Source organism: Motacilla alba, chromosome 3, assembly GCF_015832195.1.
Source record: "Motacilla alba alba isolate MOTALB_02 chromosome 3, Motacilla_alba_V1.0_pri, whole genome shotgun sequence".
Taxonomy (NCBI): Eukaryota; Metazoa; Chordata; class Aves; order Passeriformes; family Motacillidae; genus Motacilla; species Motacilla alba.
Genome location: NC_052018.1, coordinates 113,472,480 through 113,497,445, shown reverse-complemented (window position 1 = coordinate 113,497,445; position 24,966 = coordinate 113,472,480). Strand labels below are relative to the sequence as shown.

At 44.9% G+C, this 24,966-nt stretch overlaps 1 protein-coding gene across 2 annotated transcripts in view; it reads right to left on the bottom strand.

The window, feature by feature from the left end:
- The window catches only part of SNAP25 (synaptosome associated protein 25), a 62,063-nt gene that overhangs the window by 20,928 nt on the left and 16,169 nt on the right, over nt 1–24,966 (bottom strand). For both annotated transcript variants that reach the window (XM_038131429.1, XM_038131428.1), the window contains exons 2-3: nt 8,197–8,331; nt 7,524–7,565 (exon numbers count right to left, since the gene is read on the bottom strand). In XM_038131429.1, coding sequence (XP_037987357.1) covers nt 7,524–7,565; nt 8,197–8,268 — 114 coding nt within the window. In that variant the 5' untranslated portion in view covers nt 8,269–8,331. The remainder of the gene's footprint in view (nt 1–7,523; nt 7,566–8,196; nt 8,332–24,966) is intronic.

The window sequence follows — 24,966 nt, the reverse complement described above, 5'->3', positions numbered from 1 at the left end:
GAAGGTAGGATTTTTCAAAACACCTACACACTGAATCTGCCTCTTCTCCCACAGCTCAGTGGGAGTCTTACCACTGCCTTTGCTGGATACAGGGTTGGAGCAAAGCTGAGCCAGTCACAGCTCCCACCTGCCTAAGCCAGGGGTAGGGCACCTCTCACAAGTACAATTTTTATTATGCGTTATCAATCATCACTCTGGGATGTGATCAGTTCCTGGGTGCTGTGGTACTCAGCTATATCACACATCAAATTATCTCCTTTTTAATTACAAAGGGGAAACCAGCTCCATTGTGCTCGGAGCAGTGATAACATCTGTGAATAATTAATGGCCTGAATGATCTCCTGGCTGTGCATGTCAATAACAGATGAAGCAAGTCCTCTGTGGCCTGACAGCAGAGCTACCTGGACATGTGCAGCAGTAATTTACTTGTTGCCATGAACAGAAAGTGATCCATGCTCCTGTGAAACAGATAAATGCGGTGGTGGTGTCAGTTTTGCAGAGGGCAGGAAGATGCCCATGGTTGCACAGCTACATCAGGAACAGAAAACTAAACTCCTGACAGACCCCCTTGCTTTTCAAGCCACCACTCCTGGAGGCAAATCAAGGACCTCACGTTATCCTTCCTGCCAGCTCCCTTCTCACTGCTCAGCAGTTTTTGTGGGTGCAGTGAAGTGTCTCTGGCCATGAGCAGCCCTGTCCACGCTCGCAGGGCACTCCCAGGCTCCCACAGCCCACGCTGGCTCAGCCACAAGCCCAACCCTGCTACGCTCAGGGCTGTTTGCTGGTGCAGCTGGTGCTTCTCTGCTGTGCTTCCAGAGGATCCTGCTCAGCTCAAAAGGGATACAAGGTACCTCTTGTGCTCTTCTCTGCCTCTCCCTGCACTCCCATTCGTGTCTGTAATGCCTACATCACTGCAGAAACTGGGAGAAACATCAGATGTGTGCAGGCTGGTTTGCTGCCTCTTTGTAAAAAGTCCCTGTGTGAGTTGCCAGATGGACAGAAAAGGCCTCCTGCCTCCCCCTGCTCTGCTGCACCCTGCTGCCCTCAGGTCAGCCATCTACCAGGAACCCACTGCTGCTCTCTCTCCCTTCACGTTCACTGCATTCACTTGAGTCCCAGCCAGCTTTTATTTTTGCACCTTCAGAAACTTAGGGTGCAAGGGTTTTCTTAGGTTTGCCAGTTTAGAATAAAGAGACCACCTTTAATTATCTTGTGTTTTCTGTGGGGCCCTAAGTATCCTGTGTCTGCTAAGCCCTGCCTGCACAACAGTTTTTTATTGGATCTTTTTATATTCTTGGTAACCAGGGAAGTTTTTCTCCTCTAGATTTGTATGTATTTTAACAAACATGGAAACTCATGCAAACACAAGAAGGCTGCTTGGGTCCCGAGTCACCTTGTGTTTCAGTAAATAGGGTGCAGTCTGAAATGGGGCCTTTCCAAATAATTGAGCTCCAAAACCTTTTGCTGAATCAAACATAGTTGGGCTGAGAAATATTTACTGCTCTTTAACCCTCTGACCTTATTTTCCTGCTGTGTTTGACATCTAAGCAAACCACCTTTAAAGAGCTAAGATGTCCAGTGACCTGAACAAGCCATGTGCTGGGAGATGAGCTCAGGAGCTCGACCCTACCATTTACATTTCATATTAAATCCTTACAGAGTGAAAGAGGTGAAATTTTCTGTTCTTTACCTGATCATCAGTGCCATTTAATTTTATCAGGCAATACTGTATCTCTTACAGACAGCCTGCCACAGCATTAACACAAATGTGAAAATATTAAAGGGCGTGCAATGAATAAACTTGCCTGCATCTGTGGTCTAATCCAAAGCATATTGAAGCTAATAAAGAGGTGGTGACTGAAAAGGATGCGATGTGATTCAGACATCAAGTGACAATCTCCTTCTGTTCCAAATTTCTATTAAGCATTAATTTACAGCTTTTCCCCAAAAAGAATTAAATGTGTAAAATCAATCAAAAAATAAATCCTGTTTGTGCATTTAAAATAGGTCCAGACTTTTCAAAAAGCTCAGTATTTCCATTATGACTGATATCTTAGAAAACACAAACCCAAACCTCTCTGTAAGACAGAACTATTCCAAAAATGTGTTCATCATCCAGATGTCTGAGCAGGAGAGAAACACTCGGTGTCTGATCCCCAGTGACAACAAACTGAGACATCTCTGGAAAGTACAAAACCTCAGTTAAAGAAATGTAGGGGAAGAAATGTGCCCAACAAGAGTGTTCGGGGGCAGTAACACAGACACGTTGGCATTTCCTGCACTGGCAGTATCCCAGAAACTCCCCTGGGTCTCAGAGGAGCAGGTGCCACCCGAGCTGCTGCGGGGACAATGTGGAACAGGAGGTGATGAAAGCTCTGCCGTGAAGTGCCAGTCCAGAAGGACAGGTTTCACAGCCTCTGCCCTGAATCCTTGGTTACACTCGCATCACCATGGGCCCAGTGACTGTGCTTGGCTCTGTCTGGTCCCGAGGGCTCAGGAAGGACTCCCACTCACATCCAGTGCTCACCAATATCAGTGATAGCCTGCATGGGAAGCCATGAATTCGTAGAACTAGCAAGGTCCATCATGTTCTGAAATTGTGTGCTGAATTCCCACCTTGGCCAGGATTAGAGTATTTCTCCCCTTCTGTGCAATGAAGGAATCTCTTCAGACCCTCCAGTTCTTGTACAGGCAATGCTGTATTATTTTAGCAAAACAAGGGCTCTCAAAAAAGTGAAATGCTTAGGGTAGGTCAGGCCGGAGAGATGAAAAATGCATCTTGCACAGGACCCTACAGAGTTCATAGAGCACACGCCATTTTCATCCAGCTCTTTAACCTGTAGCACCCATCTCTTTTGAGAGCAACTTCTGACTCTCTTTGTCTTCTCACTGCACTTGAGAGGAGAATTTGGACTGCTGGATTTTGCCATGGCACAGCCAACCTCTCACATTCTTGTCCTTTATAAGAAAATGGCACAGCAAGAATTGCTTATGTTGAGGCATTAAACTGGCAGCCCTGGAGTTCCTCTGTTTATCCATAATGCAGGTATTCTGCAGATGGTAAAATATATCATATATAAAATAATTTTGCACATGAGGTGACCCTTCAGGGCAGGAGGCCAATACTTCCAAATTAAAAATGTATCACATTAGGTGAAACAGACCTCATACATTTCAGGAAAGTTTATGTCCTTCAATATTTCAGCCAGGCTGTAATGCTTGAATAAAGGAAAATGAACGAGCAGTACTGGTTTGGGTTCTGCATCATTTGTATGAAGCACATGCCCAGGTTCTCCATTTGGCCACTGGCAAAGCTATTAATCAAAGAACCAGAATATATGATTTTAAAACTCCGGGCTTGATACAACTCATAGATACTTTAGTTTATCAGTGCTTCAGTGCTTCAGTTTAACAGCATTACTGGGAACCCTTTTGGAGGCTTTAATAGACATTTTCCTTAGTCTTCTGTAATAGCTTTTTAAAACTCTTTGGTTGCTTTTGCTTCGGGTTTTTTGTTTGTTTGTTTGGGGTTTTTTTTGTGAGGGTTTCACTCAAAACAAGTCAGCAACAAAACGTTCACTAAAATTTGCCCAGCACTTTGGAGGGGAATTGCATTGCTGTATCATTTCTTGTTATTGCTATTACAGAACTTAATTTCCCAAGATGGAAATAAAAGTGGGAAGACAATTGGAATGACTTCTCAAAGGGCTCATCAGTCCCTCCAGGAACACAGTGTGTGGGTCCTATCCTACCAAAGGCAGCTACTCAAATTTTGGTTTAGCCTGAGTGAAGATTTCCCTAACACTGTAAGGGGATGATGTATCAGATAGAGAATCCAAATTCTGGAAATAACTTTCCCTGCATTTCAGGAGGTATCCTGAAAAACACATATACACTCTCAGTTATGTGAAGAACACATAAACTTCCACTTCGATGAAGAATTTTGCTTTAATCCAGAATTAGAGAGTTTGTTTTGAATAAATTAATACAGACAATTATGTACCAGGACAGGCTGACATTGCTAGCAGTTCCCACAGACACTAAAGAGAACTGTCAACACCCTAAAGACAAAAATGTGGTCAAAGAAACATTTTTTAGTCATCCGTAGCAATGAATTTGCTCAGCTCCTGCTCCAGGTTCCCTGTCACGCTGTTAACGCTCCGATGTGTCCCTGATTAAAGAGCCACACGCTGCTGCTCTGCCTGGCAAAGCACATCCCAGCCCACGTGAATCTCTATCCCCCTGGCTAGCACACACAAAGGGGCCCAATCCTGCACTGGAGGAAGAGAGGCCAGAATTATGGATCACCTTCCCTCATGCCAGATATGTGGAATTACACTGGTTAAAACACTTTCTGAGGAGAACAGTTCCAATAGTTCAGCACTTCCAATAGGTCTAATGATTTCAAAGGGGAATTTCAAATCAGCTCTGACAAGGTTTGGGCCAAACTCTAAATTAATAGAGCACTTTTTCTTCTGTTTTTTCTCACTAAGAAGCACTTGGCTGTGATAATAAATGTCAGGGTATACTCACAGCTGGTAAATTGGCATTCTGTGTGTTCAGTATCCTGCGCAGGGCAGCACCAGTTATCAAACATTCATAGATCAGCATTACACCTTCGATACTTCACTCTCACCTCGCATGAGAGAAGATAGTCCTGTCTGGATTTAATTGTACAAAACAGCCCTTTTGTCTGTACATTCCTAAGTGCTTTCTTCTGAGCTTTTACCACTACTGATCTTGTTATTTTTTCCTTGCTGCTTCATAGCTACAAAACATCCTTTTTTTCCCTATACTACCACAACAGATTTTCCTTAAAGGCCATGGTGGTGGCACTGGGAGATGGGAGCAAAATCCCAGCTTTTCTCCCTGCGTGTGATATTCTGCATTGCGTAATGTTGCCTCAGAGGTAAAAAGCTTGAACATGAAAAGAAGGTCAGCTACAAACTGTATTTAGTCTCACTTGGTCTGCCTCACTTCATTTTTACTTTATGTTTTGGCCCAAACATTGCACAGCATCATCATAAAACACAGGTATTTATAGCACGGAGTGGCTCAAAAGAGCACTGGTCAGTGCAGATTAACTGCACTGCCTGGGCATGATGGGCACCATGGAGCAAACTGGGTTTTGGAATCTGCCATTCCAGTACGGAGCTGCCCTGGGGCAAAGCCGTGGCTGCTTTTGTAACGCTTCTTGCCTCCCTTGTTGTGCCAGGACTGGAAAAATCAGCTTCTTGCAAAGCTGGCTTATAAAACCAAGAAGCAATGACATCCTTGGTTTTCCTTGCCCATGTTCCCTGGGAACAGCATCAGGGCTCAGTCTCCAAGCTCTGAATATTCTTCTGGGGCAAGCAGGGCGTGTCCTCTGGGGCCATGTCCCCAGGCTATGACCTGCAATTAGGTCCTACATGGCTACGGGCTTCCGTGGATGGACAGCACTCTCCTGTCTCTAGGAGGGAGCCTAGTCAGTCTGTTTCTGCTGTGTTTCCCCAGCATCAATCCACACAAATGTACACTGTAACAATGCTTAAACACGGGGGCATCCTTTTCCTAAGAAAGGAAGAACAGGTCTGCTGTATCAAGAGAACAGAGTGAAAAGCATTCTTTCTAGTATTTCCTATCTCTATCAACTAGACAGGTTCTGCTAAGTGAGGAAGTCTAATTGGATTTTGGGGGTTTATTAAATCAGAGCAGTGCAAGTTCAATTTCAAATACTATCACCATTTGTCTTTTCGGTGTAAAATATCTCACTCCCTAAACGCTGCATTTTTATAAAGTACCTAGGAAAAGGGATTGGAATAATCAACCAGCTGTTTAGGCCACAGAAGAATTTTAAAGGTCTCCTGTAGTCACATTAGTGAAAATAATATTCAGCTCATTTTGGAAGAACTCCCCTGACTACTCAGTGCTAGTTTTAGCAGCTTCTCTATTTGGACAGGAAGATATTGTGGCATCTGAATAAACGCCAGGTCCAGAGACGCCGAGCTCTTCCAAAGAGTGCTATAAATTCATTGGTAAATTCAGCAGTCCCAGTTCTCCTCCCACTTTGCCATTTGCTGCGATTTAGTGCTGAAACTCCAGTGGCATTCACAATATGCCGGTTCAATATGTTAGGAAGACTCAGGCAGCGCATAGGCCGCACAAATACAGCTCAGGAGAGGCAGGGCTGATATTTACTGATGGCTTGGCCCCGAGCAAATCACTTCCCTTTCCTGTGCCTCTCCTTCCCACTCAGCATCTGCCTTGTCTATTTAGATCCCAGGCATTTTGGGGCAGCAGGCTCTCCTGCCTTGCGCTGTGGGGGTACTCGTATGAGGCTCTCTTCCTTGTTGTTGAATAGATTTCAGCAGGAGCTGCATCCAGCACAGAGCTGACGTCAAGTGGGGGTTAGGAATGGCATGTCCAGGGAACTGAGCAGCAAAAAGGGACAGATTGCTCGTGAGACAGGAGCATGTTTCGGCTGCAAGGGGCCCCGATCTAAAGTGTTTCTGGAGGAGAAGCGATGCTGACTATGCTCAGTGACCCATCTGTCTGTCTGTACGTGGAAATTTAATTTTGTCTCTGCTGGACTCCATTGATCTTCACAGTGGTGATTGATTTCAAGGCCATAAAGCCTACGGCTGGGGTTGTTCTTGTTCCTGAATGAGACCTGATGTAATTTTCTTCCCGTTGTCTCTGCTGGAGACTCCTGGTTGTCAGGAGTACTGGGACTGTCAGTGCTGATGACCCTGATTAAAAATGTCACCAGCTCCAGCACCAAGGCTTGCGTGGTGTCTGAAAAGAATACGTCCAGTCAGGCAGCAGCAAAGTTTTCCACCACCTGATGGCTGAACACTCTAAACTAAACTGAGTTGAGGTTTTCCAACTTTTAAACCCCTTTATTGTGGAGAGGGTGAAATGTGGCCTGACTGAATTGGTTTTTTCCCTACAGGCAGGTATTAGCTGTGAGGACCAAGCCAGGGCCCTCTTCCTTAGCACCATGGAAACTCAGAGAACTCCAAAGTGGTCCATCTAGGACACCTCCTGAGCCTTGAAATCCTGATAAATATTTCAGAGATACATAAAGAAATAGCATTTAAATGCTGTGCTGACCAATGGTCTATAAATAGCTGCAAGTGTTTATGGAGAGGGAAGTATTTAAAGCAGACTGGGAAAATGGATCAAGGGCCCTTCTCACCTTCCCCTCGTGCAGTGTTATACCAAGGACGTGAGAGTGGTCCTGGCACAAGGCTCCCAGAGCTCTGCAGCAAATTCAGCCACTTGTCCCTGACTCCAGGTCACCTTCAGAGGCTGTTTCCTTCATTTATCTCCAGAATCCTGTCTCAGTGCATCCTCAGGCGTGAGCAAACCAGTGCCTTGGCAACCAGGGAACCGTGTCTTGCACGGCCCTCGGGATGAGCAGGGACAGTGGCACGCAAAGCCATGGCCAGGTCCTAGCAATGTGAATTTAAACAAAGCCACTTCCAGTGTCAGGCTCTCCATCACTTCTCACAACGGAACACAAATGAAATGCAAGTCCTTACCTCTTCAACAAGCTGCAGCATTCGACGGGTGCTCTCAAGGGACTGAAAAAAAATAGGAAAAAACACTGAGATTTGGCAAGTTACACTTTCCAACACTAATGTGCAGGCTCATGCTGACAGGAGGTTCTTCCTGCGCTCTCTCCCTCCCCTCCAAATCAGGCCATCAGCAGGGCACTGGTGATCTCCATCTCCAGCGCTATGGATGGCTAATGCAGCACACCTCGAGGCAGCTGCTGTCTCCAAGGCTCGTGCTCCCCTTGCTCACACGCTGTGGCGGTGCTGCACAGAACCGCAGGTGTTCCACTTTAAAAATAAAGCCTGTGGTTTTCAGCTGTGACTCTTCAGAAACCTAACTGGTGACTTCTAACATTTAATAGGTTTGACAAATCGAAGGAATCCTCAGAAAATATTAAATTGCTGCCTTTTGCTCTGAGGCCAGTCAAATTGATGCACAATCTAATACCTAAACCAAACTCATGATCAATAAATTCCCTAATCTGGACTGAACACAACATTAAATTTTACCCCAGCTCATTTCATTTCCAATTCCGCTTTCAGTGTAAAGCTGATGGAAAAGAGCTCTAGAAATCCTTTGTGGGATCAGCTCCTATTTCTGGCGGTGTGTTTCACACCAAGCCCAGCCCCAAGTTCCCAGTTTAGCTACTGGTCTCACTTCATCAGCGAGCTGGTCGGCACGCCGCTGCATTTCTTCCAACTCATTGCGCATATCCGCGTCTTCCGCCATTTTAGCTGTGGGGGTGTTTGGGGACTCTGCGGATCAGGATTTGCACTCAGCTGCTTTGTGAGCCTGGAAGACAGCGAAAAGGAAGAGAAACAGTGCAGTTAGGAGCCGTGCTTAAACATCAGTCCCACAAAAGCACGTTTATTACAACCCTGTCCTCACCCAAAGTCTCATTTGGGATAGTAATTCCTACGTAGTAGAGAGCAAATCCTTCCTTTTTTCTTAACCTTTCAAACGCAATTCATACAGAAGCTGGACACTCAGAAGATGCTATTTGCTGCCAGAAACAATCTTGAAACCCATTCATTCTTCTCTACAATTGAAAGGCTTAATGTGAAGAAGGGTCAAGGTCAAGCCTCTGCCCCTCATGTCCTATGTTTCAGCTGCATTGCTTGGAGGGCGGGTTGCTCTGCTTACACATTTGTAATTAAATTAAAGACTATGAAACTTTGCGTATTTTCATTGGCTAATTACTTATTCACCATGCTATAGCTCAGACCATGAAATAATATTTACAGCTAGACTGGGAGAAGTCTACATGGGAGAACCCTTCATTTTGGGGGAAGTGACGGTAGGTCCTAACTGGTATTTTCAACTTCCCCACAAAGCGGGTCAGATTCTGATCTTCGTTATCCCTCTTGATAGAGAAGGACACCCCTGAGCTGGTCCTAACCAGAGGTCAGGATGCAGCCCATTAATCCTCGATTTGGTAGGGTTTCTTTTTTGTTACAAATTCAAGCTAGCTCTGATTAGTGAGCATGACTTGATTAAGAAAGGCGGGCCCTCCTACCATCTGTCAGGTCTTTATAACAACAACACCGGCTTATTTCTTTGCTTGATTCAAGCATGGCACATTGCAAATTACTGCTCACTGAATGTTAGATTTGTTCATTGCAGGAAAACCTAATTGCAGGTGCAGAGGAGGTGGGGAAGTTGTGGGAGACTGCAAGTAAACAGCCATAAAGCAGATGCCATCATGCTCAATTACAGAAAGAGGACAAAAGCAGCCCCTTTCAGCAAAGCTGCTCTAAAGAAGGCAGGATCCCGGGGGCTGTTTTCTGTCCTGTCTTTGTGATATGTGCAGCCTTTATGAAACAAGATAAGTCAGGGCAGAGCTTGGCTCTAAAATTTTAGCAATAACAGCTCTGTTAAAATAGAAGTTGCTACATATTGGAGATTAAACCATTCCTCTCTTCAATGGTGCTCTCCATCAGGACATCAGGAGTATGGGCCGAGCAGGTACAGCTAGGTGGCAGGGATATTTCCTGGATCACACCCTGTTTGCTTAGAAAGGTGTAAGGAAAGCAGACAGCTCCTTGCATTTCCTCTGCAGCTTCAGCAACAGATCTGCTGTTTTTCTTATCTGAGAGGGAATATGTGACCTTCATGCCTTCACATTAGCTGTGCCCTCACTCGTGGGTTGCTTTTCCTCTTTGAAGCTACAGCAGGAAGAAATCCATCTTGAGGAGTCAGCCCTGCAGCTATTGGCAGGATATTCTACTTTCATCACTGCACACATTGCCACATCCTTGTCAGAGGGAGGCTGGCATTTTGTGATGGGTCACACCATGTGTAGGAGCCTAAATGTCTGCTGGAGAAGGAGGCCACCTGGTCCTGCCAGCTGCATGGTCACAGCAGTGTGAAGGACCAAGCTTAGGCAACTCATCTGCAACCGCAGCTGATGCAAAGGCAGAGCCTAATTTCATGGCTAATACTCGGGCTGGTATCAGACACTTCAAGGATGCTCACAAACAGCAGGAAATGAGCTTTACAAAAACATGGTGCACTTGGATATTTAGGAGGAAAAGATAAAGCGGGAACTGGTCTCTTCCAGAAGGGCATGTGAAGGTGTGGGGATACTCTCAAGGCCACCCCAGCCCTCCCACCCTGCTGCTGTGCTGGTGATGCCCTTCGTAGCACTCAGCTCCAGGAAAACACTGCTCCTGGCCAGCAAATGGAGCATGCTCAGGTGGGATAAAAAGAAGTTACTTTGGTAAAGAACTGTGCTCCAGACTCCTGTCCCACTTGGCACAGGCTGGCTCTAGCACTGGTCCCTGCTTCACAAATTGTGGTTTTTCCCCAGATCGAGGCATAACCCAGAGCTGAAATATTTCTGGCAGAGCCTCTGTACCGGAACACCAAGACTAAGTCTGTGGACCTAGTTTTCGAGCACCTGTTTAAAATATTCTCCTCTGCCTGGACCCCTCACTACACTTGTGCTGGCAGAGTAGTAGCACTGAGCTTGGGCCAAAATCAGGACAATTTGTTCAGGGCTTTGGGACTGATCTAATTGGTAAATACATATAGATGTTGATGGGCAGGAAAGTGGTTCTGCTCTGTGTCTGTTGGTATCGTCTCACTAGCTGTAAAGTGGGAGGTGATGCATCAGTGAGAGGGTGGGATGCTAGCAGGGAATTTGGTTCATTTTCAAAGCATATCCAGTGTGAGCTGAATAACTACAGACCTGTAAGGGAGTGGAGGTGACATGAGGGCTTCTACTGACAACAGCAATCTATTTATTGACTGTTGGTCAGTCCCTGCAGATAAAAAAATATCACAGAAAATTCCATTCTCAGGTAGATTCCAGCCTGACTTTTGATGTTTTCCTTAATTTTTTTTTTTTTTATCATGAGCCAGTGGTGGTAATGGGTGGTGCAAAAAAAAAAAAAAAAAAGGAAACAAATGTGAAAAGACTTTGAAGAGACTTTTACAGAAGCACGGAATGGTTTGAGTTGGAAGGTTCATTAAAGACCATTTCATTGCAACCCCCTGCCATGGACAGGGACACCTTTCACTAGACCAGGTTGCTCAGAGTTCCATCCAACAAGACTTCGAATGTTTCCAGAGACAGGGCATCCACAGCTTCTCTGGACAACCCGTTCTGATGACTCACCATCCTTAGAGTCAAGAATTTCTCCTTAACATTTAATCTAAATCTACTATCTGTCAGTTTGAAGCCATTGTCCCTTGTCCTGTCACTCCATGCTCCTGTGGGGTTTTTTTAGGTACCCTTCTCGGTTTGTTAGAGCCATCAGCTGGCATCTTAGTGACAGACGTATCTTATTTTGCATCAAGCTAAAAAAAGTGTCAGAGCTTGTAAGCGGAGAGATGTTGTGCAGCAAGTGATCGAACTTGACAGGTTTATTGAGATTGTTTGGTATTTGTAAAGCACTTAGCATGGATTGAGAAATAGCAAAAAGCATTCTTCCAGACAAGTCATTTTACATCAAGTTTCAGTCATAAACAGAAGTGCCCCGCAGCTGTGCTGATTCAACTTTATTTAATAGAAAACTGTGCCCAAGAATCAATAAAGGTTACTGATTTGCACACAGTGTGATAAACCACATATATTTTGTAGATGGCAGGGAATGAGTTTAAATTTTTTTCCAGATTTTGCAATTTATAATGTGGAATAGGACAGATTAGAGATAGGATTTTCCTCGAAAAGTCCTGTTTAGGCTGAAATGCCATTTTAGTGTAATGAATTTCCAACAACAAACCTTGTTATCAATAAAAATCCTGGTGAGAGAAAAATTATGTTTTAAAGGGAATTATTGCTCTGAGGTACAAAGTAACAGTTCTCCCTCTGTAGTGTTTCTTAGGAACATCTATAAAAAGCTTTTATTTAAAACTCCTGATGTTTTAAAACATTGAAAATTAACAGTTTCAGGAATGGTCAAGGAAAGTTAAAGCATGATGAATTTGCTCTTACTGATAGTAGGCAGACTTTCAAAAGCATAAGGTCTGGCTCAGGCCCACTGAAACCTGCACCTGTTTAAGTAGAACAGAAACAGCCTAAGATAATATCAAGGACTTAGGGTAATAAATTCCTTGCAGAATTTATATTTTTTGCTTTGCATTCTCATTGAAGTTAATTGGAACCAAGTATCAAAATCCTACAATTGCCATAGGAATCTCTAATATAACTGGAATAAACTCTCCAAAGTGTACTCTGTACTTTTAACTTAAACTACATTTTATTTTATCTACAGTCCCTGCAGAGATGACAAATCAGAAAACCAAAGTAGGGATGTAATATGTTAAGCTCTTTCAATCTAAAAATTTGATTAAAAAAAAAGGTTGCTACAGAAGTTACAGACCCTACATTCACTCCATTTGTGTTTATACTTGTAGTAATGGCCTATGCAAATTCAGCCTCAAAATTTCACGTGGATCTTGGTTTTTCCATTTCGGAAAAGGAAATCCTCTGTGTTCACACCCAAACATCCCTGGTGCTCTTTGAAAAGGAGAAAAAAGCCCAAACACCGCTACAAAATACTGTGTAGAGCATGTTCCAGGCTGTGCTGTGTCTCCTACACAGTGCAGGTAACTCCAGGCCCTTGGGTCCTTTACAGCAATCTCCCTGCAGACAGTCTCGTCCCTCGTGCCAGTGCTCGTACAGAAGCACACAGACAGTGTTAGAGAGAAACACAGACACTGGCTAATGGAGAGGCACTGCCTGCTGTGCTCTGAATTCTGCTTCTGCTACTTCAGTAGTGCCAAGATGCAGTAAAGAATCCCTTAGCAAGAGCATTATATAATCTGGATGGAGTAATACTGAAGGCTCAGAGAGACCTACGTCTGTCCCCAGAGGAAGAGAGACACAGCAACTGACCTTTGAAAGCAAATATTTGCTTCACAGTGATATAAACACTTCAATGCAATAAATACAGGGAAATGAAAACGCTGCAATTTACTGGGGTGAAGGCAACACAGCAATAAAATGTTCTTTTTTTAAGCACTCTCCCTGTTATTAAAGGACACATCTACTCTTCCCATAGATATTTGTAACCAGAAGATGACTGCATTGGCGTATTTTACTAAAAAAGTCAGAGCTGATCAATCCCCCTCCTTGTGCCTCTTTCTTGTAGGATTGAAAGCATTACCACCGTGGTGTGGTGTTTGTAGAACCACAGAAAACCCGAGGAGAGACTTTGAATCAAGTGTCTCAGGATGGACGTTGGGCCATTTAAAGGTGGAATTTGGGTTGCTGCTATTATCTGGCTGTTGGTTGAAGAAGAAGAACGCTGTCAAAGGGGGAGACGAAGGGGGTCACCCTTTCTCTCCAGTGTTGCCCCTCATTTGGCTCCCCATGTGCCACCCAAGGGGTGTCCAGCCTCTATGGGGTCAGGCACAAGACAGCTCTGGGGATATGTAGGATTCTCCTGTCACAGGACACATCCTTTATCCTGCTGGACATCCCCAGCAGCTACCACTGCCCAGTGGGAGCTCTCTCCAGCTCACCTGTCCCGCACGTTGGCCATGTCTTCCACCACCTTCACAAGCCTTCCCTGCAGGGGCTTCTGGCAGCTGTGTTATAGGAAATGCTCTGGCATTAACCCCAAAGCCCAGGAACTGCCTAATAACTCCAGCAGGGCTTGAAATTACATGAAAAGTGCAAACCTGCTGCAAAGGGATGCTTAGAAACCATTCCCTGTGTGTCTTACTGACACGAGCAGGCTGCCCCTGAAGCTGTGTTGAGGATGGAGTGTTGGAAGGCAGATCCCCACAGAAAGCCAGGAAAGTCACGTGTGTGCTGCCCACAGTCAGTGTGCCAGGCAACAGCTGGTGAGAAACTGAAGGGAGTTGGGAACATGGTTTTTATAGGCTGTGGGCTCTCAGCAGCGGCCCTCACAAGCTCTAACTTCTCTGACTTCTGCCATCTCCATCTTCTCTGACACAGAGCTCACCACAGTTAATACTGTCTATAACCAAACATGCCCTGCTTTTGCTCTTACTGTATTTTAACTGATCTGAAAGCACCTGGACAGGAAATGAGATAACTTTGTAACGAAAAATCCTATTTGAACATTTTACACTGTGGCATAAAATGTAACAATGAAAAATTAGTCGGAATTTCAATTTAGATTTAATTTCTAAATAGGTTTGAAAGAAAGTCTTGAAGGAAGTCTGCTGTTCAATTCTCCAGCACCTATTGCATGGATCTAATTTATCCACAAGATTTTCTCATTTCCAAAGAAACACCTTTTTAACATTTGTGGTAAGGATTAAGCCAAAAAGCTGGAGCTGTGTTTCTGTAGGGTCTGTCAGCCTTTACCTGAGGCACAGACACCTCATCTCTCTCCTGCTGTAGTCCCACAGCATTTTGCTTCAAGCTTTTGGGCCCACTTCCACAGCCCAGGCTGACAGAGTATAGGTATAATAACCAATTTCACTCCAAATTCTTGCTTGATACTCAGTAAAGAAAAGAAACTGGTGAGGGCTTGTCAGGCAGCGATCTTGGACAAGACAGGCACTGAAATCTTGCAAATCTGAATTCAGGACAGGCAGGTAGTTCCTAGTTTGTTCCTGTCTCCCTGCATCACCTTTGGCAACTCATTTTACTCTCAGGGCTTGCTTGCCTTGCCTGAAGAGAGATCTCTAGAGCTGTGTGAGGTGCTGCAGGTGTTGGGTTTCCTGCTGCTGGCTCTGTCCATCAGCACTGTGCAGGTGTCCTGGATACCCTCTGATACCCTCTGGTACCCTGGATACCCTCTACTGCTTCTCCATGTCTAGCAACTGAATCTGCCTCCCATCTCCACAACACAGATAAAATCCTTCTCTTCCTTCCTGTCTTGCCCTTGTTTTGTCCTACTTAAATTGCAGGTGTTCCAGGGCATGGGCCAGCGCCTTGCCCGGGCTCCAGGCCACTTGGGACTGTGGGATAAATGCTGCTGAGGGTGCTGCCCTATTGGCACCCCTGCCAGCCCACCCCAACCCGAGGCAGGTCGGTGCTGTCCTGTCAGCTGGCAGACAGCACGGCTGCTCCACGGGGCTCCTCCAACACGCGCCGGCTGCTCCACAGGGCTCCCACACCACCGAAATACAAGCGCCGTACAAGAGACCAGCCATTTTGTAACAATGTCACCTCAGAGTAATAGAAACTTGACTTTCTATCCGTGTTACTTTACTGCTAGAGGAAAACAAACCTCTCAATGCGTTATCTCTTTGCAGTCATTTTTGCACCTATATACCCACACATTTTTCCTTGCTTTTTTTTTTTTCTTTTTTTTTTTTTTTTGGCTTTTTTTTTTTTTTTTTTGGCTTTCCCAGAGAAACAGAAAAACATCCAAGGCAAAAATGTTTGTTCTGTTCATCTGGGAGAGCAACCAGGCAAAGAGGTGCAGGGTGAAGAAAGAAACCTTCTTAGGGGGAGTGGGCATCACATCTACTGGCAGCACAGAGCAGAGACCTGAACAGAACAGGCTGCTGTGAATCAAATTCCCTGTTACTGCAGCTCCCTGTCTCATGTAGCGTCATTTATAATTTACCAAGCCATGTGCTATGAATCACTAAGCTTATTGTGTTCCCACTAGCTCTGAGTCCACACCCTCACTTCTCCAATACCTGGAAAACATTTTACTTCTAGCACAAATTGATTCCCAGCTAGGAAACAGCAGCTTGTTCCTGTGCTGGTGTTGTCCTGTGGCTTAAATATTTTCTTTTCTTCCCTGCTCTCTCCTTCTCTCTCTCTGAGGTACAGAAACAGGACTTGTAACGTTTCCCAGAATTTCTTATGATGTGAAAGATGAGATCTGTTAGTCCTTTCCTGGTAGGCAGACTGTTTGTCATCCTACCAGCTCTTGGTTTTGCCAGTTCCATTTGAATTCGTCTTCTCTGGGAAAGGGTGGTGGCATTTCACAGGGTATTTTAAATGAGGGCATGGGCTTTGCTGAAAGGGCTTAGTGCTTCCCTGTCTCTCCAGGACATACCTGCTCCAAAATATCCTACAACCTCACTTGCCATTGGTGTAGCTGGATCTTGATGGGTCAGAACAAGAAATCCAGGTATTAGTAGAGAGGATTAAAGAAAATGTCTTGACTTGTGAAAAGCTGTTTGCTTTCTGAGGCCAGAATCTTGGAGAAAAAAAAACTAAAGGCAGCTGCCTAGCTAGAGGATGAGATTTCTGACTGTGTCATGATTTCCAGTAGCATTCAAACCCTAAATCCATTCAGGTCTTCAGAATATTCACTGGCCATCACTGCAGCAACAATGAGCAGTCAGCCTCTCTTCAATTTGATTCCAACCTGGGTTTCTTTATACTGCTCCTAAGCCACTAAATCTGATTAATGGCCAATTTTAGAAGCTAGTGGTGAAAGTCACGCCCCGTTTCAAGTTGGAGGAAGTGTCACCACTGCCATTAGTGGGATCAGAATTGCAGGTGGAGCTGCAAGCCAGTGACAATGTTTCTGGGAGAGGCCAGTAGTGTGTGGAGGGGCAGGTGTGAGTGTGGAAACACCAAACAGAAGTACTTGGCACCTTAAGTACTTTTCTGCCAGATTTTCCTGGGGCTCTAACTTGCTCCCTTCTGTTTCTCTGAGATGGAATAGAAATATAAAATGGAAGTATTGCAAAACATTTCTTGAGGGTTTCACGGCACAGCAAGGAATAAGAAAGGCGCATGGCTAATTTTCCTGGGGCATTCCCACCAGGCTACACGAGGCCTGCTGCGTTTGCTGTTCCTAGGTTTGTAGAAGGAAACTGCTCCCTCTGCACAGTCTTCTCAAGAGTGCCAGAGCTCCTGGTCCAGCCTCCACTCCATACACACATCCAAACCTCTTCCAGATCTCCTGGTTTAGGTGAACCATCACCCCTCAGCATTCCAAACCATAATGAGCTGTGGGTGGAGAGCCGCCCTCTGTGCCTTCACAAACCAAGAGGAGCAGCCCCAGTGGCAACAGAGAAAGGGAGCTGAGCTACTGCAAGAGAGCATTAAATAGTAGTTGCTCAGAAGACCTTGCTCCACATTGCCTCCACCTTTCCTACGTCTTCTCTGCCTCTGCAAAGTCAGCGCAAAACATCAGAAGAGTTCCACGCTCTTGTATTACACACAGATCAAATCCATGGCAGCAAATGCAAACCAGCAGAGCTCATCCTCAAATTTCTTATAATGATCCAAGAAGGCAGCCTGACAACTGAGGAAAGACATTTTTAGGCTACATGCATGAAGAAAAGGAAACGCACAAATTGAAGATGGATTTTTTTAGGCTAAATGGATGATAGAAAGGAAACTCGCAAACTGGAGAAAGAATTTTTTTAGGCTAAATGGATGATGAAAAGGAAACCCACAAACTGCAAAAAGGTATTTTTAGGCTAAATGGATGATAGAAAGGAAACCCACGAGTATTACAGTAAGAAAAGGGAGCACATTTGCGTTGGCCCATCACAAAGCAGAGCTAATTTCTGCCGCAGACTTTGTAAGTCTGCAAATCAGGAGAAAATTTTGTGGTAACTTTATTTAATTTGAAAATGATTTTTTTAAAGTTAAATTGAACATAATAATGAATAACTTCACAGCTAAAACAGATGTGAAGTTCTTCATTTGTATGTTAAAAGTTGGTGCTATCCCATCTTCATTAGTCCTGATACTCCTAAGACTGGATGAAACAAGCTGTGAGTTTAAGTAGCACATTTACAGGCTTAGTGTGGAATGGCTGCTGATTATGACAGGAGGGAAAAATGTGGAAAAGATTGCCAGTGACACAGTTAACCTCGTCAGCATCGATGTTGCCAAAGCTTTGATTTCAAAGTGATAGACAGGAATAAGGTGTTCCCCTGATGGTTTGTTTGTTACGGGCTGTCGGCACACTCAGCTGGCATTTCACTTCTTTCTGCATGGTTTGCAATTTGCAAGATTTCTCTGCAGCCCAGGACTCACACCTACCCCTGCCCCTGAGCTGTGTAACACCAGTAAGAACCTTCAACGGAAATGAAAAAAATTCAATTAGTGCAGCTCTTGCTAAATATAAACATTTTAATAGGCGAGTAAAATACACTGTGATCGTGAGGGCATCAGGAATGTAAATAGACAACATTTCCCCTCTTGACATGTATTTGTGGTAAACAAAGCTATTCATTATTTTTATAATACTCATCCTTCCATTTCTGCCTGGTGGTAAAAGCATTTCAAGCAGTGGGCTGATGTATTTTTAGCAGAAATCTTCTTTAACTAAGTCGTCAGAGTCAAATCAGCAGCTGACAAAATATAAGCATTATGAAACTGGGCTGATGATGTTATTTGTGGAATTGGATTTTTAACAGAAGGACGATTCTTTTCAGCTATGAGGGACAGCAAAAAGAGATATTTAAGAAATTATCTTATTGTCTTTGAGATTCTTGGTTATCAGTGATTATTCTTGCTCTTTCTCCTTGTTACATGATACAGCATCTGAAGCAGGTAGCAAGAAGGAAGGGAACTTCCCAACTTGGGTTTTTTCTTTGTGCATGCATTCATCTGTGGTGAGGGCACTGCCACGTCAAGATGCAGCACCCTCAGAAAATAGCAAAGGCACAAGAGGCTGCAGGCCTGAGTCAGAGCCCATCACCTCGAGGAACTGCTGCCCACAATGAATCTCCTGCACCTCCCCACTACGGCCAGTGGGTTTTCTCTGGGGCAAAGGAGCTTTAAAAATGAACAAGCCAAACAAAAAGAAAAAGGCTGACCTTTCTGAGGGTGCCCTGAGTATCCCCCAAGGATGTCTCGTGCTTTGCCACGGTCTTGGCTCAGGGCTCACTAAGTGCCATTTCCTACCCCTGGCTCCTCTCTCCTCCACTTTGTGTCGTGGTCTCTGCTAGGAACCTAAACTATGGATGCAGGATTTAAAGCTGAAGGAGAGTTCATGAACTTTGAAAAGCTTACTTCCTTTCAAGAAAAAAGAAATAGCTACAGCCATGTTATAAAAAGAAAGGACCCTATTTAGTTTTTAACTCCCCTCCTTCTCTGTTTGTACGCAGGTGACACACAGATAGACGTGTGAGTACATAAAATGCAGCAGGCACAATTTAAGGACACAGCAGAGTATCTTTTTTTAAAGGCAGTTTATGTAACAAAAAGGGCTGGGAACCCAATTTTAAACCACTAAACCTTTTACAAGTTTAAATTTTATTATTTCAAGGTTCTTTTACAGAGTCATGATAACAAAAATTCCTGCTGCTATTAAACAGCTCGTCTCCCTGAAGGGATGCTGGACCCTTGACCAGTCCAGACCCATTCCCAAAATCCTGCAGTGCTGCAAATGCTATTCAGAGAAGAGAGAAGATCTGGCAGCTTCCTTCACTGGGCACAACTGGAAGATTAAATGGGAGGGTCCTTGGGTCATAGCCACCCTTCTCTACTGGTAGATACTTGTATCCAAACCACTAAATTGGGAACAGCCGGGTAAGGTGGATACAGGGAATGCTTACAATGCACTTGGAGTACAAGTCAGATGTTGAAAGCACCGACATTTCTAGGCTAAGTAACAAACTGTATTAGCCACAGGAATGCATAACAGCAGCCCACAGGTATGCAAAACTTATTCACCTGTTTTCAAAGGCCAATGCTGCTTTCTGATTCACACCTACGACTAATTCCTGGCTGCTACTCATTTTCCAGGAATCAGTAATACAAATTTGAAGAAGGCTGATTAGAAACCTCTCTTTTTCAGAAGTCCATTTCAGCCTTCACAGGATGATGAGAAAAACCCCAGCGCACTCCTCCAGGGAAAATTACCCAGACTTGCAGGTGAGGATTTAGCTGTACTAATACAAGAGCACAACTTCTATTCTTTTTTTTTCTTTCTCCTTTCTTTTTTTATTGACCAATCAATTCAACAACAGGCTTGATAGTGCCTCAAGGGCATCTCTTTCAACCACGTGACCAGCAGATTAACGCAGAGGCTGCAAAATCCTTTCCGCTCAAACTGTTTTAACAGAGGATCAAAATCTTTCTCTGCGTGGGGATTTTTATTTAGCTAGTTCTTTTCATTGAGTTTGCACATGTTTGTGAAGGAATTAAGGCCTGCAAGGGCATGCAAGATGGTCTGGTTTGGCTGCTAACCTTTTCCTTTCAATTTGTGCTTGGGAGTAGAAAGTTTTCCGGTTCCTTATGGGAATGTTGTCCCTTCCCTTGGTCCTACACTTGCATCATGAACCCTCATCAGCCCACAGATGCTGGCCCTGAAAGGGTGGAATTGAAAACATCTTGAAAGAGCCCCCCTTTTCCCTGCTGCAGGTCTTGTTCTCACTAAGGGGATGGATATGTTGAAACAGGCTGTGATACAATCTGCAGAGGAAAGGTTTGGGAAATTCGGGAGCTGGGTAAGTCCCGTGAGGTCACCTGAGATTTATAGAGCTGTGCGGAACGGTAAAACAAGAGATTAAATTTGATCATGTAAATAAAATAAACAACAATTAACTGTTTCCTGGCCGCAGCAGTCTGGCTCCTGGGAAGCAGCTGTTTGCAACATAGAGGTACGTGGGGGCTTCTGCTGAATTCTTTAATATTCAGTGCCCAGATCCCTGAGCTGTGAAGGTACCACTACTGCTGGTGGCAAGAGGGTGCGTTCAGTGCTGTAGACATGAAAAAAACAGCACACCAAATACCCTGAAACACAGCAGAAAACCAGGCTGCCTTATATCCCTCTGAGACAATGCACACCTGGAGCTGCAGGGACGGAGGATCAAATGTGAAGGTTCACACATAACATGGCCAAGGGGATTTTTTTGGCTCTAGCACAAAACCAGCCCACTCACTCAGCTGCTGGATGATGAACCAGAGCAGTGAGCTGGGACAAGAGCAATTCACATACTAACAACAGAAACAGCAAGAATAAACTGAGCAAAAAAAAAAAAAAATTAATAGCTGACATTTGACAGCAGCCACAGTCTGGTCACAAACAAGTCACAGAATTCAGCACATAGAGGATTTTGCCAGAACTGTGCCTGGATATTCCCACACTTCTGCTGTCAGTATCCTACAGCTCCAGATTTCAAGCAGAGTGTGTGCACACAGCTGAGGGCAGAGGGATTTTGCCTCACTGCCTGGCAATGAAAGCTCCAATTCTATTTTCATTTAAATCCCTAAACCTTTTTCTGCCTTTGCTGGGACTCACATGAGGTGACTTTGGGTCTTTAAGACCAGAGGCTTTAGAAAAAGCCATGCCAAAATGAAGGAATAAATTATTCCTTGCAGTAGATGAGTAGTGACAGCCAATCTGATTCTTCTAAACATTTAAACAGTGCTTGGTTTGCATCAGAAAAACAAGATTTGCCTTCCAACCTCCCCACCTTCACAAGACTCTCATTTATTTAGGTGCACCTGCTTTCATTCACCTGGGCATAAATCCAGAGTTTCTGGGTGTAGCTGCTTTTCCAGCCCTCTGTAGGAGAGCACAGCTTGACCCGAGGGCCTTCAGCAGTGCTGCCCCCAGAGCATCACGGGGACAACTCACCCAGGCTGGGAGCGAGAGGCACCACGGCTCACAGAGCCATGCCAAGGACAAGCGTGTGACAGGGCCCACAGGGCACAGCCCACGGTGGCACCGAGCTGGCCCTGCACGCTGAGCACAGCTGGCCCTGCACAGCCCGTACACAGAGGAAATGTCTGAGCGGGAGGGACATCTTCCCCAAAGGTGTGTTCAGCAGCCCTAGGTGGCTTCTGGAGATGTGCCACTGGGAGTTAGGGCTGGGGTGCTGTGAAGCTTGTGCGATCAGGCACTAGAACATGCTCTGCCCCACAAGGTGTTTTTACACTCCTAAGTGGCCAAGCAGCCAGTGTTCAAGGGGAGGTGTCTCAAGTGCATGCGGCACCCAAGGGCTTTGCTGCAGCTGTTCAGGGAACAGTAAATGTGTCTCTCCTCTGAGACCTACCAGTAGAGAGCCATCTTTTCAGGCTTGGGTAGAAGAGCTCTGGTCTTTCAGTATCAGCCAAATTCCCTTGATTTTTTCAGCTGGTTTTAGTTTTGGAAAGCTTTCCCATCACTTCTACCCCTCTTGCAAATGTATGATGATTTTTAGAAATGGAAACATTTTGAAGACAAGAACAATACTTGCTAATGAAGTCATTTGTAAGTAAAATAAGTTCCAATCAAGAATATTGACATGCTTTACTATATATTTATAAATGCTACTCCTGTAAGTAAAGACCACAGGATAGGGCATGAACTTCATTTGAATGTAATCCAATTTAAATCTAAAGCAATCATTGTTTACTTGTGTATTTTATGTAATTTAAATTCCTGAAAAACCCGTGGTTCTTCATTCTTGACCTAACAATAATGTGGGAACAATTCTGTGTCTAAAACAGAATTTGTTTTCTACAAGCAACATTGCCCGTTTCAGATATTTCAGACTGAACTGCTTTCACCAAACTGACAATATTTTTCAATAAGTGAATAAAGAGAGGGAGACGATGCCTTCCTTCCCAAAGCCCCAGTGGCACATACAGCAGAAAATCTGTGTGGTGTAAGAGATCTTGGAGTGCAACTGCTGTCTTCACACTTCACCCAAGGGTAGAATAGAGGCCACAGATTTAAATGAAGTTACTCTTGTAAACTTTGAGAATTCATCTAAGGAGCAGATCTGGAGGACATACAGCCTGGGCCCATCTGGTAGACTAAAAGCCCCTTGTTCAAGCAGATAAAAAAACCCACCCACTGTTGAGGGAAAGGGGGAATATTTCTGTCACTGCCATCAGTTGATGGCTTAGGAAAGCTTTGTGGCTGTGCTTCAGCTCCTGTAGGCTCGGGGCCCTGTGACTGACAGCCCAAGCGTTGTCCAGCAGCTCCCAGGCTTAGCCCAGATGCAGCGTGCGTTGGGCACAGTCAGGAAGCACATCTGTGGCCACGGCCCTGGGACTCGCTGCTCTCCTGCTGAAATACCAGCGCTCTGCTGAAAGGGCTGCGCTTCCAGCTGACCTTGAGCTGCAGAGAACAGGGCCAAGAGATTTATTTAAGGAGCCCGTACGGGAACATGGTCTATTTTTAATGAAAAATAATCCATTTCGTGGGTTTATTGCACTTTGGGCTGGGTGGCTGCCAGAGAGAAAGGAGCGCTCCCCTCCTCAGAGGGATGCTGTGAGCCCTGATGTTCTCTGCAGCCCCTGCCCGTCCTCGCTGGATTCCTGCGCTCCGGCAGCAGTGGGATGCCTTTTCCCTCTCCCCCAGAAATCCTCCTTTCCCAGGCCGTCGCCTCCTTGCAGCACGCCGGTTCCTGCAGAGCAGAGGGCACTGCAGTGTCTGCGGCGAGCCCTGCTCGAGCCTGCCTGCGAGGCTGCCGTGGGGATGCCGAGCAGGAGCTTTGCTGCGCCGCCCGTGCAATCCCGCAGCAGCGAGCAGGGACGGGCGCTGCGGGGGCCATTCCGCTGCAGGATGCGCTGCAGCCTCTGCCCGGGGATTTGCAGCTGCTGCTGCAGCGTCCGCAGCCTGCTGCGGGATCCAGGGGTCAGCTTCGGCAGCCTCGGGACCAGGGAGAAGTGCAGTTTTTGGCGAGGCTCCGTGCTGTGCCCTGCGTTTGTGCAAGCCCAGGTGAAGGGAGGCACCACAGCAAGATGACAGATTATCTATTCCTGTCCCTTTTCCCTGCCGTTCCCCGTTCCTCCCCATGAGGCTGCCTTGAATCCAGGTTAAGTAATTCAGGATAGCAGAGTCACAAAAAAGACTAATTAATTCCTCCGGTTTCATTAGACATTAAGGGTAATCACTGTCTGAAACTTCAGACAGGCCCTGGATGAACACGAACCATCATCAGTGCCCAGCAGACAGCTGCCAGCAGTCTGGGAAGCAAATTTAGCTCCCATCTGAATTTCAGGAACCCCAAAATACAGATCCTGATTAAAAACTTTGTCCTGGCATATGGAAATAACTGTAACTGTAGCTGAAACTAGCAAATTAATGGGAAATTAATTTTAGATTAATTCTGTGTTTAAGGAAGAAAACCACCAGCTTGTGAGGCAGGGCTCTGAATGCCTCCTTTTCCTTCACCGCTGAAAAGCGGTGAAGTGCCTTGAGCTGGGTGAGCTAAACTGGTGCTGAGTTCATTGAGAGAGGGATTTAAAATCTGTGTTTTCTGAGGACTTGTCCTAAGAGCCTGGAACAGGTCATTCTCTTTAATGAACTATAAAAATCCTTCTTCCTGTCAGGCAAAGGTGAGGAAGAAAACTCCTGCCCAGATTTTCTCAGGGGCATTAATCTCTCTCATACTGAAACAATGGAATCTTCCTTATGAACCCTGGGCAAGCAGAGTTTAACTTATAAGGCTAATTTCAGAGTAGCTCATATTGACTAACTTGTCTGATTGCAGATATTTATTCGTAATGAAAAATCAATATTTATTCATATTTAATAATCGTTCTTTGAAAGCAGAGCTTTCCCCTGCTGGTCAATATCAAGTAGAAGAAATTTCTCTGCGACTGAAACGTGGCACTTCCTCTTCTACATCCCAAAATGAGTCCCCTCTGTCCAGGCACCTGTTTCTATAATAACCTGTGCCATCTTCTTCTGAGGAATGTGTAAATTCCCTGAGATGAAAAACAACAGACCAACCCATGAATTCTGTTAGATGTTGATGAATGTCAGGAGTGATCATCCACTGGGAAATTTTTCCCAGTAGCTTTATGTGTCTGAGCCAGGTTAGTGAAACTTTTCATGACATAGGGATCCTACTTCTTTGGCAAGCCTTGCTGCTTCAACCTCCTCTGACTTGAAAAATGAACAAGAATTTAAAAATCTACCCCAAAGCTTAATGAGGCTATTTTATTTCCAGGACATTTCAATAGGCCTTAAGCTAAGCACTAATACAAGCTCACAAATAATACAGGTGGCACGAATGCAACGTTTTATGGCATAGATATGGAAAATGGAATAGAACCCACATATCTTCACCTCGTTGTGTCTCAGTGCAACAATAAAATTCATCTGAAAGCTCGTTCCTAGAATTAATAAA